This window comes from Ornithodoros turicata, chromosome 4, assembly GCF_037126465.1.
Source record: "Ornithodoros turicata isolate Travis chromosome 4, ASM3712646v1, whole genome shotgun sequence".
Lineage (NCBI taxonomy): Eukaryota > Metazoa > Arthropoda > Arachnida > Ixodida > Argasidae > Ornithodoros > Ornithodoros turicata.
In genome coordinates, this window is record NC_088204.1 from 82,108,073 (window position 1) to 82,130,040 (window position 21,968).

The 21,968-nt window shown below is 46.4% G+C and overlaps 2 protein-coding genes across 2 annotated transcripts; one reads left to right on the forward strand and one right to left on the reverse strand.

Moving 5' to 3' along the window:
* Positions 1–1,353: 1,353 nt before the first annotated feature.
* LOC135392590 (amiloride-sensitive sodium channel subunit alpha-like) lies at positions 1,354–15,341 on the reverse strand. Its single transcript, XM_064623296.1, has 14 exons — positions 15,268–15,341; positions 13,327–13,506; positions 12,988–13,054; positions 11,027–11,163; positions 9,250–9,362; positions 7,840–7,997; positions 7,684–7,782; positions 5,498–5,612; positions 5,349–5,421; positions 4,486–4,549; positions 3,019–3,044; positions 2,835–2,925; positions 2,174–2,322; positions 1,354–1,653 (listed from the first exon to the last, which is right to left on the reverse strand). Exons 1-14 carry the CDS (start codon positions 15,339–15,341, stop codon positions 1,608–1,610), a joined length of 1,392 nt encoding a protein of 463 aa, XP_064479366.1. The 3' UTR covers positions 1,354–1,607.
* Positions 15,342–18,072: 2,731 nt separating this feature from the next.
* On the forward strand, positions 18,073–20,994 carry LOC135393557 (uncharacterized). Its single transcript, XM_064623967.1, has 2 exons — positions 18,073–18,377; positions 19,266–20,994. The coding sequence occupies exons 1-2, from the start codon at positions 18,267–18,269 to the stop codon at positions 20,706–20,708; spliced, it is 1,554 nt and encodes a 517-aa protein (XP_064480037.1). The 5' UTR covers positions 18,073–18,266; the 3' UTR covers positions 20,709–20,994.
* Positions 20,995–21,968: the final 974 nt, after the last annotated feature.

Sequence of the window (21,968 nt, forward strand, 5' to 3'; positions counted from 1 at the left end):
ACTTCAGGGGGAAGTGTGCCCACATTCGTCTGGAAGGTCTTCGGAAAACACAGGGAAAACCTCCCACAGCAGAGCCGGTGCCAGGATTCGGACCCGTGTCAACTCCCAGTCTCGGCGTGGAAAGCGATCATCCTAACCACTATGCCACGGGAACTGGTAGAGTGCCCTGTGAAGTCTGTCCAGGACGCACGGTCCCTCCATGCGACGGCGGCGACGTTGCCGACTACGGCTAGCAGTTCCATCACCACCCTCTCCATTGGCTGAATCAGGTAAGGCACGGAGTGTTCCATATACCGTGTATTCACACGTGCGACATTCCCCCAGAAGCGGAAGATGCGAAAAACGTCATAGCTTTCTGCTGTCACGGGAGCGCGAGCGCTCACCGTCGTGTATTCACGTACACTGCAAACCATGGGGAATATCCTGCGCCACAGTCACAAGATATTCCGCAGCAGACGACAAGAAAAGACGCTGACGGTGTCGTCTGCTAAGTGTCGTCTGCTAAATGCGCAGTACGCCACGCAGTACGCCGCGAAGCAGCGGTGGCTATGAGCGGCGTACAAACGTGCACAGATGGAGGTGTTAGTAGGGGGGGGGGGTCTCCTCCAGATTTTGAGGGGCGTTAGGGGGGGGGGGGGGAGGTCTGGATAAATCACTGAGCAAGACCATGAAGCGACCACTATCGGGCATCCACTCTGTCATGCCGCCTCAAGGGGGTGCGGTACAATGTCGGAGAGTTTGTTCGGGTTTGTGCTTTTCGGTAGCGCCAACATTATTGCTGACATAACAGATTGGTTGATTGCTTGCAAAAGGAAAAAGAAATGGAGATGTTAATCCCAGAACACTCGGGACTGGCTACTCCAGGTGAAACACAATGAAAAGTAATTCCGAAACAGAAGAAACACCCCGACAACCTGGTTGTCTCCTCTGTCTCGGGGTTACTTTTGGTCGTCTACAAGGAAACACGCAGTACTCTGTACTGTGCAAACGTTTGCACTGAATGTTCGTTTCCCTTAACGACTTTACTATTGCATTATTTCACAAAATAGTCGCAATAGTTGAGCACAGTAATTTAGACCTTCTTCGTATAGCTCTGGAGCACGAATAGCTTTCTCCACATGTAGCTGTGGGGGCAGGTTGCTGTTATTCCCCACCGCTAAGTAACTGTGGACAGATGAAGAGCAGGAACGAGTGACAATGAGAGGTTAGTGCACGTACGTCTTGGGCTGACTTCGGGAAGAGCTGTAAGGTAGGGCAAGAAACATGATTTCCTTGTTTGTCATGGTCAATGATGACATGCTACGCTGAAATTTCGCATTACCGACGGTCGTAATCGTCCAGTGATTTTTTTTTTATTTATTTCGTTTCACTTCGGGTCGCTCAAATATGTAACAGTTAATTGCAGTAACGCCGTTGCAACAAATTGTGACAGCATAACAATTGATAATTTCAGACACTGAGGTATCATCTCCCAATGTTCCGACGCCAAGCTGTCTCAATGCTGACTATCGAAGCATCCGCATTACTTTGTATCGTACATTGTATGTCATTCACTGACGAAGTCCCCGTGCTGCCACACGTCCATATCACTCGGCGAGGTGCTCATGTTAGAAAAAGGCCGTCCTGGTGTCAGTTTCCTTGGGCTCTTGTAAGCTGAAAAAAATAAAGAACCGGGACTTAGAGACGTGGCACACAAAGGTTTGTTTACACATGGTTGGAGTAACATTAACGGTGCTGTGACACTTTGTCTCCCACTGCACCACGCAACGCACCGTGCAGAGTAGTGGGGAAGATAATTTATTTTATTTTATTTTATTTTGTGCGGCGTAGATGGCGAAGTACAGACCTTACGGAAACTTTGCCGTTGAGCTCTAACCTCGGAGTAGGGAGACGTATCGGTTCTCTTGACATCTCACTGATGGATACCGTGACGTCTCAGCCGGATGAGTTTTCACATTGGCGGTGCCAATTTTCAACGCGTGTGGTAACCTCTTGGGGCTCCGCAAACCCCTTTGGAGCATGTCACTGTAGACATTCACAGTCTAAAGGCTAGATAGCGTTCTATCGGTTACTACCGAGATGCATGCCCCCAGTTGATATGGCGGGCGCTTTTGGACCTTCCTTCCTTGTGATCAGAGAGGACGCTATGCCATCACCTCTTGCATCGACTTACTCTGAGAGTTCCGGGTGTACTTTGTTGTCCTCCAGTTTTTTTAACTGCCTGTCTCTGATGTACAGTATGAGGGAATCCAGGACGGAAAAGAAGGACATGCCCAGCCAGATGCCGACATAACCTCCTAGGTAACCGAATACCTCGATGAACTGTAATAGAGAGAGATAAAAAAAGACATCCGGGAGTTGAGGCAAGTTCTAGAGCAAGAGCTCAATGCCCACGACGATGGAATACAACAACAACAACAATAAACGAAGGAGAAGTGATGATGATATGGGATGTTTCCCCGTGGTAGCCACAGGACCCTACCCCACTTCGTGAACGCGAACCGACGACAGGTCGACAATGTAATAGCTCTGCTAGAATCATCGATAGATGAGGCTCTTTGAGGAACTCTGTGTAGTACCACCGAGACCTCGCAGAAACACACGGCCGCTTGTGGAGTCAGAAACTGCGTTTATGGTTTATGGCGTTTATATGGTTGACTGAAAGCCGCAGTCGGCTAATTCCCAAGGCCGAGTAACGAGCGAGGGTTGCCATGCATCGAAAGCCGAGATGTTGCGACGGAAAGCTACAATTTGAGAGCTTCGTTAAGGCGTGCTGACTTTACTTTTATGTGCTGCGTTTCCGACACAGGAGTAAGGTCATCAAAATTACTTACGGTGAATTTCTTTAAGTGCTGCAATATCGTGTGTTTCTCGCTAGCGAACAGAAGGTTAATGTTGAAGGTCAAGTTCCTCGTACTCGTGTAACTGCACAGACAAAAACTCGCGTTAAAACTTTCCGTCACTGTTGTGGATGGCACTGAAGTTGTGCATGCGGAATTCGAAGTGAAACCCGCTTACTTTCGTGGACCCTCGGACTCATCGAGCTGGGTGTGAGAAACAAAGTACAAATTATCACCCAATGTACTAAAATATCAAAGAGCCTGACCTGTCACTGCGCTCATCACAAGGGCGATCTATGCCACGTTGCCCCCCAGTCGGTCGACAGAAAATCCACATTCTACACGCATTACAGATGCTAACGCATTCTTTTTTCAGGAGTCTTTGTAGCCGTGTATTACACAAAACATCACACTGCCAGCAGTTCAAATGAAGGACACAGTCATCAACACATTTTCGCTGCGCAGAAAGAGGATAGAAGGATCGAACCTCATTGAGGACGCCGGCAACTTAATTCGGGTGTGCAATGCAAATAGAGCTATCGAGAATAAACTGTCACGTTACTAATGCGTTAGCATTAGAGTCCTCGCTACGAAAGAATCGCGGCGTGGTCTGTGGGTTGTCTGTAGCCACGAAAGTGGAGAGAGGCGCCCTGGGGGGGGGGAGAGGAGGAGGGGACGCGTGGAGGGCGCGACGCGGCATAAGAACTTGGTTGGTTGGTAAAATAAAGAAAACGTGGAGATGTTGGCCCAATTCTACATTTGGCCGGCTACTCCGGTACGCTTATTGTACGTAGTGGGCAACACAATATACCTCTTTTTGCGGAACCGGCGTCGTCTATTAAGTGTGAGAGAAAGTAAACGCTATCCTGGGTTCGAGGGTACCTGGTTAGAAAACGACTCCGGAAAGACGGTACGGTCTACGGTACACTTACGGATTTCTTGTTGTTTGGACGGATATACTGCTTTTAATGCGTTAGCATTAGAGTCCCCACCACGAAAGAATCGCGGCGTGGTCTGTCTGTAGCCGCGGAAGTGGAGAGAGGCTCCGTGGGGGAGAGCAGGAGAGGGCGCGTGGAGAGCGCGCCACGTCGCGCCTGCAGTGCGGCTGTGGTGGTCGACAGGGTCAGACTTGTCTGCGCGGGCGCGCCGTGAGTAGAAAGCTGTGCGGAGGAGCGGCAGCGAAAAAAGGCTGAGGTTGCGAGACGTCGCCGCCATGCGGGATCGGAGGAAGCCCTCAAGACTCGTTTGGCTGCGGATGCTGCTGCAAGGCGACAAAGGCGAGGGACAGAGAGTGACGAAGAGCGTCAACAGGGGGTAGCTAAGGGGGCGGAGGTCAAGGGGGAGACACGAAAGGAATCCCACCTTACGCGATGCCGCAGCACAAGCACAACGGGGGAGTCGTGCTGCGAATGCGAGTTTACGGGAAGCATGATCCTTTTTCTTCGCATTTCGATCGGCTACCGATGCGCTAGATGTTCATATCTGCACACTCCAACGATTATTTTCACTCTATCGGATTCCGAAAATGTTCTGCGGATATCGGCTTGCACCCGCGGGGACAAGCTAGACAGCGCTCTGTCATTTACTACCAAGATGCGCGGATCTGATTCATACTCAGTCAGAGACAGTTGGCATGCATTCTTACCTCTTCTGGATCTGATATTTCCTTCTGCCCTTGAGCGGTAATTTGCACCTCGTAAGTTATTTCCCTGAAACACACGACGCAACTTGATTCATGGTTGAAACAATGAGAGGAGACGTCCACCGAAAAGTGACGCTTAGAGGGGCCGGCCTTGTGAGGTCAGCGCTAGTTTCTCGGTTTCAGTATTACAGCCTGTTTGCATAGTCGTAGTTTCGGTATAAATCCTGGACAGATGTACCCATGAAGTGAAAACAAAAAACAAAAAAAAAACGCTCTCAAAATGGCAGAGTTCCCTCTTTGACCTGCTGAGGTAACGCTGCCCCTTATCATAGAAGCTAAAACCAATTCCCCTCAACTACTGCAGTACCGGCCTGACATAATTCGGCGCCCTCTGCCAACTCCAGCCGTGGCGCCTCTGTATTTTTTTTTTTTTCACGTAGCTGATTTTTGGCCCATTCAGCAGAACCGAAATAAGTGCCTACCGATACTACACCCACACTCACTGTCGCTGGGTGTGAATCCGGCGCCCGGAGCTGGAAATATTAATACCGCTCTCTTATTTTGCTGGGATGGTTCGCAGGGCACCTCCTATGTTCAACCCATAGGCGCCGACGGGGGGCGCTCCGGGAAATCTACCTAGCTGACACTCAAGATTAACGTTTCGAGGGATATCCTAAGGATCGCGTGTTTCATGCGAGTGATCATGAAAATCCTGTCAAAATTTGTTTCACAACTTCGCAACTCGGAATTTCCGACACCCTGCCCGACCTCTGTGCATGAAAGGGGGTGACGTTGTGCCCTGGCCCCCTTGATTGAAAACTCTCCGCCTATATAGATCAACCGTCTTGCGGGGCTGAGCTACTCACTTGCAAGGCTGTCTGCATTTTTTTAGGCACTTCTTGGTAAACTTTTCCTTGACGTCTACCTTTGCGCAGTGCTCTGGAAGGGAAACATATTGGTATCGCCACGATTCTCTTTGATAAGCTTGATTCTCACTCATTAGAGAAAAGCTTACGCGTCCGTGCGGTGTTACAGATGGGGGCTCCGTAAAGGTCACGGTACGCGTACCGGCTGGAGATGCAGCCACACTTCTCGTGCCATTTTTTCATCCGACATTGTTCGTAGCACAGCTGTGGGTGATACGCAGTGTTTGTTACAGGTGCAGCCATAGAGGTTCCGTACAATTGAATGATCTGACACATTCACAAGCTTTCCATTGTCTCATTTCCCATTCTTTCGGTGTTCTGACCAGCATTGTGTAGGACATTACCTAATCCATCTGAAAATAATCAAAGACTGTTCCAAATGAAAAACAGCAAGCACGACAGTAGTATACTTTTCCTTCTCGTTGTCGGCAGGGGGCACTGTCTGTCCTTGCCGTCGTACGCGTAGGTGGCGCCGCCTGTGGGCATAGCACGGACTCGTCACCCATTACCCATAGACGTTTCTCACAAACCAACCTCTCAGTTGTAATCATCGTACATATCTGTCAATCTGGTTATTAAGTTAGAGTACTGAGAAAAATTAATCGGTACCATTCTGGTCTACTGAGCTCAAGATTGTGGTTTTGATCCTGGTCACGACGGTAGCAATTTGAGGGAATTAAACATTAGAGTTGTAGCATACGCAAGAAGGCAGCATGTCCGCACGCGCTGTACGCAAAGCCAAGCGTGCGGAGAGATTGCGTACGCGGTACTAAAGCTGCTTCCAGCCCAGTACATCGGAAATTATCCCTAGGCCTACCCCGCATGTCACCAACAAATGTTTCGGGATGTTCCATCGAATGTATAATAAACTCTCAAGTATATATTCATATAATTGCTGTTTATTTTGCTGGGAATATTCTACCCATTACAGATCACTCGAGTTATCTCTGAGCTGAGTGGGTGACTAAAGTGTCTGTATTATTGCGGGTGCTGTGTAGATCAGCCATCCCTCCCCAGTGTCACGATTGATCATCATAATAGTCCATTACGTCCTTCTCGACATCCTGAAGTTACGAGGGCAGCCCATAAGACCATGGTCAAAGCGCCTGCATTTGTTTTACGGGGGAATGAGGTGAGCGAACGGAGGACTGAGTGAGGAGTGAGCATAAGTGAATAAATGGAGCAGCGAGTAAGTGATCGAGCGAGAGTCACAAGTACCGACCTCTGCTCTTCTGCTCTGCGCGTCTTGTATACTAGCTGCATTCTGACGCTTTTCCTGATGCGTCGCTCAACGAAATGGAGTTCGATGAAATGGGCACGGACACCTCCACACGAATATAGGCCGATTCGGCTTGCGTGTAAATCTGCTCACAATTATTATTATGCCGTAAATATGACTCAATTAGTTGATCAACCTAATTCATTGATTTATGGCCTATTATATTTATGGTTGATTTATGGCCTAAGTTGCTCATGCGCCATAAAAACACCAAACATAATCATCAGTTGATCATCGCATTAATTCTGCGCCTGAAATGCATAGAGAGTAGAACTTTCTAGCAGTGATGGCCACTAACTACTTCTACAGTAGTTTAACTATAACTACTAACTACTTCGCGATCGAGTAGTTTAACTAGTAGTTCAACTACTTTTCAGGGGAGGTAGTTAAATCTACTTCTTTAACTACTGCAATGTATTTTAACTAAATCTCTAACTACTTAGCGTTGTCCATCAACACCAATCCCATTCTATAGTGTTCTTGGACACCCAAATATGAATCATAAGCAGGGATAAAAGGGAAGATTTAGTACACATGCACGGCACAATTGTTCTGCACCTCCGTTCTCATCAAACAAGTAGCTGAAGGTAAAAGTCGGAAGCACAATCGTGCCGTAAAGCTTGCGGCAAAATCGGAAGTAGTGGCGCCTGCAGTAACCTAAGTACTGTAGTTAACTACTCAAAATAGTAGTTTAACTAGTAGTTGCACACTACATTTCTGCAAGTAGTTGATAACTACTTTTTAACTACAATCAGGTAGTTTAACTAGTAGTTTAACTACATGTAGTTAACTACTGGCCATCACTGCTTTCTAGTGACTGCACTTGTTCAAAATTAGCTTCATGTTCGTGGAGATCGTTTTTACTCTATATAGTTATGCTAGTGGCATGCAAGTGCAGAGGTCACGTTTAGGGAGATTTTTAGCGTTCTTGGCATCTCGTTGTTTCGATTATAGTAGACAGAAAAGACGTTGATGTGTAATGGTGCTTCCACTCACATTCTGTGTCATCATGCCGTAAAAACGGCTGGTCCTCTTCCACACCTCGTAGTGAACACATTTCGTTTGATAGGGCTTTGGCAGTGCCAGAGTTGTTTGCTGCAAGATGTTGGTTACAAGGTAGTAGTAGGGAAAACATGAACGACCTAGTAGTACCTGTTCCACAAGTATGATGTAGCGCGATTGAGGTTCAAAGAACAAGGAATGCGCTTGTTCAGCCGAGTTGGTGTCGTGTTCGTGGACCGAAGCGTCCGCTCCGTACGGGTCCACCACGAGGGTGTGTCCTGCCGTCCAGCCGATGGTGGAGTTCATTTCTACGGCACACAGAACGTTAGGCCTCAATCACGGAAGCAATATATATTGAAATTCGTCCAAGACCATATACTCGCACTCTTGTTCCTGCTGCTGTTATGCCTTCCGAAACCGCTAGGTAACCCCAGGCGCTGCTCGTGCATGCTCTCTGGGATTTTCTACGGAGGCTAAATTTGGTTGAGCAGAATAGGGCTCCTATAGCGAGCAATTAAGTCAGCGATGTCATCTTATTGGTTGATTGATTGATTGATAGATAGACAGACAGACAGGGCGGTGACATCACAATACACAACGGCGTCAGGATGCCTTTCAACTGGACGAGAGAGTAGTGTTGACGTTGTAATGAATGTGAAGAGCAAAACATTCTGTACATTTCCTGAGGTAGATTCTCTCGAATAGTTCCATAACATTCTCTTGCTTCGCCGCGCTAACACAGCAAAGCATCAATAAAGATGCTCGTTTCGTTAGCCTGAACGACTCGTTCAGCTGTTTCGTGCCGTTAAGTTGAACGTGCGAAGCGATTAATTCTCCAGGCATGCTATCCAAAGCAATGCTTGAGCGTCTACGTATTTATTATACAGGGTGTTCCACCGAAAAATACACAACACCGAAAAAGACACAACCACATCAGTTGTGTCTTTTTCGATATGTACAACTTCCTCATTGACATCGGAGAGCGAGAACCGATAATTAAAAAGTTAGAAAATTAATTACCGCTAATTAATTGACAAGGGGCGATGAAAAAATATTTTTGGATAGACCACACAACTGCCAAGCACGTACAGTTGGTTCCATCAGTGTAGAGCACCCCGTTTCTTCTTTAGCCCCTGCCCCTTTTCTGTGGGACTCCCTGTATACCTACAGAGAAGGCCCAGATTACAGAGCCACAGCACATCGAGGATGTTCCATCAATCGACAAATCGATTTTCCCGAAAACGGGGATGCAATCTGGCAACTTTTCTGATGGTGTAAAGAACCACTATACGGTAAAAATATGAAAATGATGATGCCGCTCAAAGCATTCCCAGAAGCAAATATATGTGAATATAAGATCGACAATGTCGTCTACGCCTGACGTTGAAGTGATGGATAACCAACATTTAACCTTTGTCGACATTTAAACAGCCTTACTATACACTTGGGTAGCATTTCACTTTTTCTCCCAAAAGGTTACAGCTTTCAAATCAAAGGGAGTTGATGGCCATCGAAAATATTTAACAAATCGTCGTCGTGCAAGATGCAATATAAACGTACCGTAGTCCCAAGGATATCGACATCTTTTTAATGCGTGTGATTCGTTGGTGATCCTGTTGTAGTCTAGCGTGTAGCAGTAGCTATCCGGGTACCTTACGAATGACTTGTACCACCTGCATAGTGAACAATGCTGTTTAGATGACGTGGGTTATGACATCACTCTCAGAGACACATGCAGCGCTTGTGCTCAGCGTTCAACCTGAAATTTAGTCGGTCAACCTATAACCAGGTTACAATGGAATTTCTCCGCTGGAAGAATATACTGCAGCGCTACCAGGTCCCACCTACGGGGTTCCTATCGCTCCTGCGGTTTTGGCGTCGGCACACACGGCGTAGAGCAACGTGTGATGCCCACTTCGCACTTGATGGCGCCCGACGCGATGTCGGTTTCGACGCTTGCAGACGGCGGAAGTAGACGCTCATATCCGCCGTTCTCAGAGGGCAGACGCAAAGGAAAATAGACAACCGTTAGACGAACTTTCTTCACAGCGTTTTGTTGCGTCCGCAAGAGGTCGCAAGACCGATGTTCTTTTGTCCAATGAGGTGACACACGCAGACAGGCGTCGCGCGCGCATACACACATACACATTGGATGATGATGTAGGCGATTCACCGCCGCTGAGGCGGTACACTGCCCTATTGCGCATTGTGATGGGATGGGGGGGGGGATATGTTTATTACAAAAAAAAAGAGGCAGGCAAAAAGGAAAGGTCAGCCAGGCAGAAGCCGACTTGCTATTCCTTGAAAAAAAAGAAAGGGAAGAAGAGGGGGGGAGGGGATGAGGGGATCATGATGCGGTGAGCACTTATAGAGATCCATCACCACACAGGTGGAGCGCAGGTGCTCTGCAACGAAGGCCTTGCATCTGGTGGGCAGCGTTCGACAACAGTCCTAGGATCTTCGCAAGGTTGAACGGCCGACATGTACAAAGCACACCTTTTCGTTTTTCGCCTGTTGGTCTTCGCCGTTGACGCGGCAGATTTTTCGGATTACGTACTGTGATTCGCTGACGCTCGCGCCATTGAGATAATTAAAAGTTCAACGCGGTGAGATGCATCAAAACGCATTCACTACGTGGAGGGCCCACAGAAAACACTAAAAGGAGAGCGCACCGAGGAAATATCCGGAAGAGTCTCATCAATTGCGAGACATAGCGGAGAGCTCTCCCTATTGAGAACACGCAAAACGTGCTCTTTTCTTACCTCTCCTCGACGTCGTCATACGCATCGGGCGTCACCAACTGGTGCTGCTGAAATAACTTGCCATTGCCGGCCTCACAGAAGTGGGCAACGTCACGACTAACGCGGTGGGGGATTGTGCGCCCTGGGCCGACTTCTAAGGGTGCCGTGCAGACATATGTCTGACAGAGAGCCCAGACAGCGCAGCCGGCACCGGGATTCGAACCCAGGTACCTCCCAGTCTCGACGTGATATGGCCAACACCATCAAGTGGGAACTGGACATGAGGCGACTAGTTGTGACTACATGACGCGGCCAATAGGGGATTCAACGTGCCGTTCTTGGGCAGAACGCGACTATAGAAAGTAGGCGCTTGTGAGCTTGCTGCACGAATCAAATGTGGCTAGGAGATAAGACTGCCTCCTGACCGCTTTTTCCTACTTTCGTTTCCTCATATTCTTCTTCTCCTTCTTCGTTTATTTTTTGTACGTGTGCGCTTCTAGTGTTTTGAATACATAGGGAGTGCTGAGCACTAATAATATGAATGATATTAGAGGAGACGGCCAAATTCCGGATCCAATCCGAATTCGTATACTCACTCCGTGTCACAGTCAAACGGGTCACAACCGCTCGTCGGCTTCATGTGACAACTTTTGATGACGTCTTTCGTGTCGAAAGCCAGAGATTCCAAGTTGTTGTGTTCTCGTACAGCGGCCAAGATCGCGTTTGGAGGCAGCTTTGGAACAGAACGAAAACGTCGTTAGCATTTCGTAGATCTTCAGCTTGCCAACAGGAAGTTCTAGTATACAGGGTGTCCCAGCTAAGCGTATACAGATTTTTTAAAAATATATATAACACTTTTTCCAAGATGAAATCAATTGCAATATAGCATATGCTGAAGGCCACTCCCTAGGAGGGCATTAGCAAAGTCCACAGGCAATGTCTTAGATAACTTTCATTAATTACCTCGTTAATTATAAAAGCTACAAAGTGGTCCCAATGAGAACATCTGTTCATTTCGGTCACCTGATATCGTAGCCGTTTCCAGAACAAAAATCCGTTCGATAGATCGCCCGCAAAAAATTAGTGAAGGAACGCCGTTTTTTTCTTTATTTTGTTCATTGCGCTTCTTAGAAGACGCCTCTTTCCTTCATCCCCAATGTGAGAGACAGAAAGAGCACACTATCGCCTCTCGCGTCCTCGAAAAAGATTAAAAGGAAACAGGACATGCAACCCAAGATAAGGCTAGTTCCGATAGAGTTACCCGATACATTTGTTTTTGTTTTGTTTCCGCAAGTTAAAGCTCATCTTCGACGCATGAGGCGGCACTGTGCTCCTTCCCCCTCTCACGTTGGGGATGAAGGAAATACGCGTCTGCGAGGATGCGCAATGAACAAAATAAAGTAAAAAATGGTGTTCCTTCACTAATTTTTTGCGGGCGATCTATCGAACGGATTTTTGTTCTGAAAACGGCTACGATATCAGGTGACCGAAAGGAACAGATGTTCTCATTGGGACAACTTTGTAGCTTTTATAATTAACAAGTTAATTAATGAAAGTTAATTAAGACATTGCCTTTGGACTTTGCTAATGCCCTCCTAGGGAGTGCCCTTCAGCATATGCTATATTGCAATTGATTTCATCTTGGAAAAAGTGTTATATATATTTTTAAAAAATCTGTATACACTTAGCTGGGACACCCTGTATATAGCGGCTAGACATTTGCGTACTCCACGCCGGCACACTGCAATCCCATGGCGCACGCACAGTTTTATGCGGAACCGCGCGTACTCGCGCAACCGCTTGTGGCACTATCTGTCGTATAAAGTAAAAGCTGTACAATGTCTACTTTGAAGGACGAAGCAAGTCAAGCGCAGCCAATGCAATCCGCTCAGTCCAACTTGATTGGTAGATGCCGTGTCTTTCTGTGCGTATGTGTGACACGTGTGGTGCGTCACGTAGAATTAAAAGAGCACAGAAAGCGCTTCAGTCACGACCATTTTTTTTTTCAAACCAAGTCGTTAACCTGACGCCTAAAACGCGCCATGATGGAAGTGGTTCACTCGACGCGACGCGACTTCACGCAACGCGCGCAACTAGTCGCCAGAGTCGTTTTGACGTCATCGCGGTGCAATCCGCTAACTGGTTTGCTTGTTTGTCACTTTAGGACGCCGAAGGCCCGTTCTCTGGTGCTATCCAATCAGTAGGTCCTTGCGCGACTGATGGCGACGGACAAGCACCTTTCAGACAAAAAACGTCGCCAGGTAGATTGTTGGCCGAACGTAGTAGTATCGGTTTCATAGATGGCTTTCTGGATGCGACCGTCTCTTTAACGTTATAGAGTATGCCGAAATGATCTACAAACTCGCTATATATTGTCTCGAGATGCGCTAGACTTTTAAGACACGATTGTCATATATACGGCTTCCTGAGACTTCTGGAATTCTGTATAATTATCATTATCGTCTCTATGTGTCGGATAAAGTTTCTTATTTTTCCTCGTTGGCACGTTGTAAAACTTTATTAATTAATAAAATACGTAGCTCCATGGAAATCTCACCATTGTATCGTTGCTTTTGCACAGATGGTTCAGAGTCGCGTCAGCACACAGCTTTCTCATGTCGATCCTATGCGGGAAATGCAGAATATAAAAATATACCGTATTACGACACCGTGACGTGAGTTGTGCAAGCAAATCCGGCGTAAGCGTGGCGTTGATCCATCCATGTTTCATTGCCTCACCTACTACTACTACTACCACGTTAAAATGCATAAGTGAACCGTAGTGAGCAGCTATGTAGCTGTATAACGCTATGTCATAGGCTTAGCCTATGTTATGTGCACCATCATCGTGTCTGTTGTTGCATCAAATAATGATGATCATGATGCATTACTTTACCAGTTGCTGATGCAGAAGGTGAAAGCTGGAAAGACGAGGTCCTTCATGGACTCCACGCGGATATTCGTGGTCGTGGGGAATTTGAAATACATGACGAAGAAGTCTGTCGCCTGGTAGGTGAAGCCAATGACGCAAGCGAGCGTGATGAAGGCCCGGATGATGAACAGCGGGTCGGTCAGTCTGAAATGAAAAGTGTATATGGTATTCGGTTGTGGTGGAATATTGTTCCTGGCGATACTAACAGAAGTCCCCCTCCAGGGTTGTTTGGATTTTATCCGGTGGATTTTTTTTATTTTATTTTATCCGCACATTTTAATCCGGATTTTTTAGAGACTTTGTCCAGATGCGATGCGAACGACAATCTTAATTCAACGTCACACGGAAAGGTCCCGCTTTGTTTTATTGTAGCGTTGGCTGTTTACAAAAGGCCAGGTACGCGCAACATCAACTTTGATTTTTTGACTTTGTAACCTTTTTAACTCGACTTTTAGAACTTTTCAGATTTAACTTTTTCCTTCTACTTCTGCCCATTCAGGAAAGGCTTTCTTGTGTGCTTCCTAGAGGTATTGCAACTGAAGTACCGACAGCTAATCCATGCGTGTAGCGTCTACGCCATTCTCTATGTCCATCCAAAACACACGTCTACGTCTCCAAGTCTCTAGCTACGTCCTTGCCGGAGCCTACGTCCCCAAGTGTCTGTTTGAGCATCCATGTCGCCAAGTCTGCGTCAATGTCTGCGTCCTCAAGTATACGTTTTTAAATCAGCGTTCGCCTCCGAGTTAGGTACCAATTATATGTTCCATATCTGTGTCTACGTCCAGGTATCCAAGTGTCTGTCTACGCACAGGTCCCCCCCTACGTCTATGCCTCGAAGTCAGTGTCAAAGACTTGGTCCCAAAACCCAAGGAAGGAAAAGGGATCAGTAACGGCCGAACAACGTTTAATGGAAAACAAGCTGAAGAAGTAATGCGTGATCACGAGCGGTGATGCTGATGATGGTCCGGGCAGCGTATACGGATGACGTCTTCATCCGTACTTCCGACCCATCTTCTCCGACTGTTTGTCAAAATCTAGGCCCAACTATAGTGCCTCCATATCTGGTTTGAAATGATTTGCTGAACAAAGCTAGCTATCTCATACTTGCGTCAAAAAAAGGCAACGTTTCCCTTAGGAGAGAAACGGGAAGAGAGAGAACAGAGTTCTTTCTGTTTCTTCCCAAGCTCGATGAAATGTTACCCTTTCTAGAAATTCTAACTTCTGCTCACATTACACCTGTCAGCAAGAATGGAAAGTGCAGATTCTTTTTTTTTTCTACCGATGAATCTCGTTGGCGAACCAAGATAATAACCACGGCGAACACTGCAACGTATCGCGTATGATAGTTTAATGCGGCAATTATATATGTATTTTCGCAATCTCCAGAGCATATAACTTATGATCTTGGAGCCCTCTTCTTGTTGAGAGGACGGTTGAAAAAAATCTGGATATTTTTAAAAAGATCCTCTCCAGTGGGCTTTTTTTGGATAAAACCCGGATATTTTTGGAGAATATAGACGAGCCTAGAAATGGTGACACAGAGCGAAAAAAAAAATCTGTTTTGCTGTCCTCCTTGATATCGGATGATCTCTCATAGCTTCGGTTTATGAAACTTGCCTGTCCCAGTAACATTCGATGAGTTTCCATTGTTTTCCGAAAGGTATAGAGTCCCAGCGCACTTTACTTACGATGACAACAAAGCAGACTTGTACGTATTTGGAGTATTGTATTTAAAATACTGTATTTTAAATACAATTTGCGGTATTTTGGTACTCTACTCAATACTTTTTGTTTTGTGTATTTGTACTCTATTTAAAATACATTTTATGGTATTTTCTACTCAATACTCTAATTACATATTTTGGATGTCCCTCTTAAACTTTCTCTGTCTCGTCTTCCCATTACCTTGCTTGTTCAGTGGAAATTTCCCGAGTCCCTCGAACATGACCCGGACATTGGCCCTTCTTGGAAGTCCCCATTTAGAGATCTTGCCCCGTGTGTACCAATCCTTGGCCAGTGAGGGTTCTATTATGTGCGCCCTGAAGCGCGGACACACCGAATTCTGACCTCGCCGAGCAGGGACTTGCTAGAAGTTTGCTTTGTTCTGGGACACATATGCTTAGTTAAGTTATGTGGTATCTCTTTGTCATCTTTTTGGGACTTGTGTTTAGATGACTCCTATCACACAGCGGCGGCTAGCGCATATAGTGCGCGTGGTTTAGGTGATTCATGTCGCATATCGGCAACTTGCCGCATTGACCAGTGACCGGTGACTTTTTTCATTCAAGGACAAATAGTATCTTAATTGTATTTCAAATACTTTTTGGAGTATTCTGTACTCTATCTTAATTACTTTAATTTTTATGTATTTATACTCTATCTTAATTACATTCTAGCGTTAGTATTTATTATCTTATCTTAAATACATTTTTGAGTATCTTGTACACGTCTGCAACAAAGAAAGCAGTTTGTTTCCTCACTTTTCTTTTATTTTGCTCCACAGAGTGGTTTTCGGTTTCTCCGGTGCCACGTACGTGTTAGACACCCTGAGTGGTTTTCCGGCAGCACTCTCCGTTTTCTTGATCATGGGCTTCAGGGAATCCATGGACATAGAGTTTGGCCTGTAATAGAAATACGTGGGAGCAACAACAACAAATAAATCGTGAGTATGGCCTGAGGTGATTCACCACTGAAGAGCAGTACACTACCCCATTACACGCGGAACATTAGATGTGAGATATGATAATACAACAATTGAGCTCTCCTCCAATGGCTGCGCTGCGCACAAAAAGGAAACCAAGGGGCTAAGGTCACGTGCTTACGCGAGCCAATAGGAGTGGCACGACGGTGAAGTTTCCGCAAAGACTCATCGTATCACGTCAACTGCGACACGTACAAAAAAAATTTTTTTTGCTCGGCTGTGGTGTACAGTACAACGAGTGCGTTAAAAGTGTCCCAACCCGCTTTAATCGGGCTCTCTTCGTCACAGGCCGGTTTCATACTATACCGTATTTGTCGCACGTATGCTCAAATATCAACGCCGTCAAATATCGGTGGAGGCTGGGTATTAGGAGGAACCTAAAAAAAAAGAGGCTCGACCTGTCAGTCAAACTTGGACGCATTTCATTGGTTGCCGTTTTTTCCATGGAGGCCGCCTTGACACCAGCATTTCTCCAAAACGGAGGATGGTTCGATGGCTCTCGGAGCGGCGAGGTGGGCATTTCGTGACAAATTTTATTTACAAACTACCGTGATTTTATTCTGTGAGTATATTCTTGTAACTAGCTGCAAAATCTGCTTCGACTTTCGCTCTGCCATCATTATTTACGCGAAAATGACACGTTTCGTCGCTACCGTATATAGGCCTATTGAAGACCGCCATTTCGAGAAGATACCACGAAAGAAGCCACTGATGCGTAAGATTTTGCATTATATCACTGAATTTTATTCGTACATGCATCTTTGGGCATTTCATCTACTGACTGTACATGATTACGAAGAAGCAGTTCTGCCGCTCTCTTGGCCAATCACTTCTTCTAGCAACCATTTCTGCAGTTCTGAGCAGGGTTTTCCCTACACCCCCGTTAGGGGGGGTGTACACCCTCCCTGAATTTTTGGAACCCCCCCCCCCCCCCCCCCCCCCCCCCCGATCATTTGAAAGTGACTGTGCAATGCATATATTGCGCGCATATACGAGCAAAAATGCGTGCGGGCACGCAAGCTCAATGTGGATCCTCAAGAGCCATTTGCCCCAACTCGATATCAAGCGAGGTATTCTATAAGGTTTTCACCATTGGTTGCTAGGTGTTCATTGACAAGATGCTAGTCTCTTTCCTTTGTCGTGCGTGTGATTATGCACCTTAATGTTGAAATGCCGTTCACAATGAATCTGTATTCTAAAGGCACTGTGTTCCAAAGTAATAGCATGTACAAATAAACCGGGAAAGCTTGGAAGATATGTCACCATTGTGCCACGATTCTTTCCGTGTCTAAGAAAAATTCCGCAAATGGAAGCTTCACCAAGCATGAACCTCCCCCCCCCTTGTAAGCTCGGCACCCCCCCCCCCCCCCCAGTAGTGAATTTCTGGGGATCTGCATCTCTCCATGCAGATGGCGTTGATAAAAGTGGGCGCAAACAATGTCGTTTCGGTCTGTCACCAGTGATATCCGTTTCAATTCTCCAAAATGGTGGCACCCAGTAAATAAGGGTGAGGTATAAGCACTGGATGAATGTATAATAATAGGCAACTTTGTTTCGACCTGCGATTGGCTAGCGGTTTCCCTCGCCTCTTTACGTCTCTAGTGCGTCGTGCATCCTTTCATGTGAACCTTTTTGGAATGGGGTAGGGTCCTGCACTCAACGCAGGGAAACATCCCACATCATCATCATCCATTCATCTATGTTGTTGTTGTTGTTGCGATTGGCTAGATACCTCAAAAAGTGGGCTCGGCGCCTCGGGTATATGCAGGTCCCGTTAATGGCCAGACTCTCTCTTAATACATGACACTGTAAACAACTACAACAAATAAATCGTGACTATGACCCGTGGTGATTCACCATTACATGTGAGATATGAGAATGAAGTTAAAGTTCCGGCAAAATGTTCGTGCGGAACAGGCATTAGTCACCCGACCGCACAGGCAAATGTCTCGTGAAAGAAATCGCTTATCGGTGTCTTCCTGTGTTAAACGCTGAGACATCGCCATATGACATCCCCTCGCACAATGTCTCATTTCATCATTGCGAGAAACATCAACTGACTGCAAAGGAAGGAAGCAGCTGAAACTTCCTCGTGAAAGATAGGAAGAACGTCACATTTGCGGAATATTGAGCGGACAGTTGTTAACTGCCGGACAATTACTTCGTAAATTTTTCGAAGCATTGTCCTGTACTCGGTCCTGCAATGTCGTATTCTGCTGTGGCTTTCGTGGTTCTGCAGGTGGTCCTGACATCAACCTACTCTGCGGGAATTGACGCTGAAGTGACGGATGCTTTTGGGACAACACCTACGGACGTGAGTTGTTTGAATTGAAAGCGGAAGGATACTTTGAGCGTATAATCAGTGGTTTACCCAGAATCGCAATCGCGGAGAACGGGCGGTCATTATCACGGCCACGTTGTCGTAGCTGTTGCCGACATGCGTTGAGGGCTGTAAGAACAAATGTGTCTCTGTGGGAGTGCACAGGATAGAAAAGCGGAGGGGGGGGGGGAGGGTAGAAAAAATCATAATAATCCTTTATTGAAAGTGTGCCTGCAAAGAGACAGTCCCCAATAGCAGCGCACATTTAGGCTGAAGTGGCGTAGCACCTCCTCCCTAAAACTTCGTAAAGATGGATAAATAAAAGCCCAGTTGGTCCGATATAAGATTAAAAGCCATCAGAATCCGTCTACAAGTTTTCCCGCCCATTTTAGTCCGAGTGCCATCCGAATTAATCCAGGTGCCTTCTGAGATAATACAGGCGCGTCATCTGAAGGGACAAACGAACCACTCTCTCAGTCATGCCACTTTCACTCTTGCATGTTTTCTCACCCTCACCAATTCAGTTTCATCCGAGTGCCATCTGAAATAATCCAGGTGTTATTCATTTAATCCGGCTGCCATCGAAAATAGTCCATGGCGTTTTTAAGCACTATATAACCGTATATTCACGTGAGAGACATCATTGCAATGCATAATATTCTATTGGAAGGAAAAGTAAAAAACAAACAAACAAACAACGCAACAGAACAAGCGCAACGGAAGACAGACGCGGACGGAACAAGCTTCTTCCGTTGCACTTGTTCCCTAGTATAAATCACCAACGAGCCCAAGTCTCTGTTTTAACACGCCTCACCTGCACACCCATCTAAAACGTTGAAATGAATGAGTACGCTAAAACGCTCAACGTTAAATTATGCGCAGGTTGACGTCGATTCCTCGACCATGAACGCAACAGCGTCTGAGCTGTCGACTCTCGTCTCAGCCACTGCAACAGCCGATGTAGAAACACAAACTACTGATGGAGTCGAATCCTCTGCAACAAGCAAGAGTACAAGCACAGTAGAAGTCTCTGCAAGTACAAGCACACAGCCGACGGAAACGACGACTTCCGTGAAAGGATATCGACGGCTCAGCGTAAACCCCAAACGTCAACCGGTTTTGTCGCCGCAGTTCTTAAGTAAGGTGGTGATGGACATCTTCGGAACTGTCCAAGCTCTCTCAGTTGACATCCGCCGTCTTTCTGACGACGTTACCAATTGGAAGGCTGAGGCATTTCAAAGACTGGACAGACTGGAAATGGAAACGAAGGAGAGATTGGATGTTTCTGAAGCACTTATCCGTGGTCACGTAAACCACACCGGAGATATTTCTAATAACATGATCGCGGACTTGAAGGTAGATGTGTTGGAGAGGCTATGGAAGCTAGAGGAGGTAGTTTCGAATGGAACCGAGGCTCTGTCGCGTGACGTTCGAGCGCTGAAACTTAGCCAGGAGGAAATGGCGATGCAAGGAATCAATGGAATTGATTCTGTCACGGGCAGCCTCGAAAACCTTCGGAGGTTCGTAAAGGAAGGTGAAGACAACACAACGGAAAGGTTGGACCTAATCGAGGCCAGGCTTCAAGGACAGACCATACTACAAGGAGATTTCCAGAAAGAAGTTTCAGAATGGCTGAACCAGACGAAAGAATCGATTTCGGGACAAATCGGCGGGTTGGTCCGACAGGTTTCAAGTGTTTCGCAGCAACAAAAGGATTGGAGGAATCAGAGTATTGAAATGCACGACACGGTTACGTCCGTGGCAGATCGTCTGCGAGACTTTCACGCTTCGTTCGTGGAATCTGAAAAGATATCGGCGGAAAGCTTCGCTCTGGTGAAAGCTCAAGCGCAAGAACACAGCGAGCGTCTCAAAAACTTGGAGGTGGACATTGCTGAATGGCTGAACAGAACCGAAGATGTTATCTTAGGCCGAGTTAGTGCGCTGACGCAAGACGTTCTGACGGGACGCCACGAGTTTTTGACCAAACTCGACGGTTTGCAATCTGTTGCAGTCGGTCTTAAGGACGTCAAAACATCACTGACAGAACTTCAGCTCAACGCGACTGAAAGGTACGACGGAATCGAGGCACTAGTTCAGGAACACAACGGGCGCTTAGTTGACATCAAGACCGATGTGATGGGGGGGCTCGATCGAATCAAGGACTGCATTCCAAAGGATCTCGCGCAATCGACCAATAATATTACGTTGATGCTGGACAACATTGAAGAGAGTCTAAAACCTTTACCAACAGTGGAGAAGTACACGCGGGAGATCAAGAATATGGTTCAGCAAATAAAACCGCGAGCTTTCAGACCGAGGGGCTGACCCTGATGGGGAACACGAACATTCTGGACCAAGTTCTAACTTCCCGTTATGTCGTATAACCTGTGGAACTACCACGCATTTTAGCGCTCAGTGTATCATGCGTAAGTTGAACATGCATGCGCTAAAAAAAGTATCGCAAAAAGCTGCTACCACGCATAAGCTAAATGCCTTGTACTATGCAAATATGAACAGACCTCCATCAACGATCTGTTTATACGATGTGCTTAGCATCTGGGGAACAACGACGCTATAAAGACAACAATAAACTGCTTGTTTGTTCGAAAAAGTGTTGATGTTGATGTTGGCGAAAAAAAAATACGTATATAGAAAGGTGTTTCGTCGTACCTTCGCTGCAGTGTTGTACCCGTTACCGAAATATGGTATCGCGATACCGATACTCGTTACCTGAGTAAAAACTATCGAAATACCGATATCGATACTACTTTTTTAGAGTAACGGAATACCGCTACCGTTACTCAAAAAAAAAAAAAAATGAAACTCGATACTTTGCCCGATACTTGTGTTTGAAATACGAAGATGATGCAACATAAAAATCTCTCTTGCGTGAACACCATAATTGTACGTATAATAGCAATTTGGGAGAAGACAGCTTCGCAGTAAAAAGACAGCATATTTATTATGTAGCTCGGACACTTTTGCTCGACTTTTATCAATAGCTGGTTCTCAAAGTCGTCCTCTGCCATCCAAGCAGGCCGTGGTCTCTCCGGCAGCTGACAGAGGTCGATATGACAATTACGTTAGTGTCAGGCCCGCACATACCGTGGAGTCCAATGACCAAGGAAACCTATACCCGAAGTTAAAACACCACACACACTACATATGTGAGCGTGACTCAGTGCGACACGGCAGCTTAGCAGTGGAATCCAGAGCGCACTGTCCTTGACCTACTGTTCGTTGACCACAACCCTTCTGTTCAGCACAGCGTCGTGTATTTCCTCGAGATTCGAAGAAAAAAAGTGAACATGTGTTTGGTATAATTCCATAATTCCCGTTACGGAGCACGTAGGCGTGTCCACAGGCTTCCTGTCGAGGGCTATGAGCGGACCATTGACAACGAATACGAGTGAGAAATATGGTCGGTGAAGAAAGGGTGGGGCACTAAAAAGTATGGGTATCGGTAACGATACAGGGATCGCGTTACCATAAATTTGTAACGGCAATACTTTTCCGATACCGATTTAAAAAGGTATCGCGATACGCACAACACTGCAAGTTCGTTGTACGCACCGCGTTCTCTTA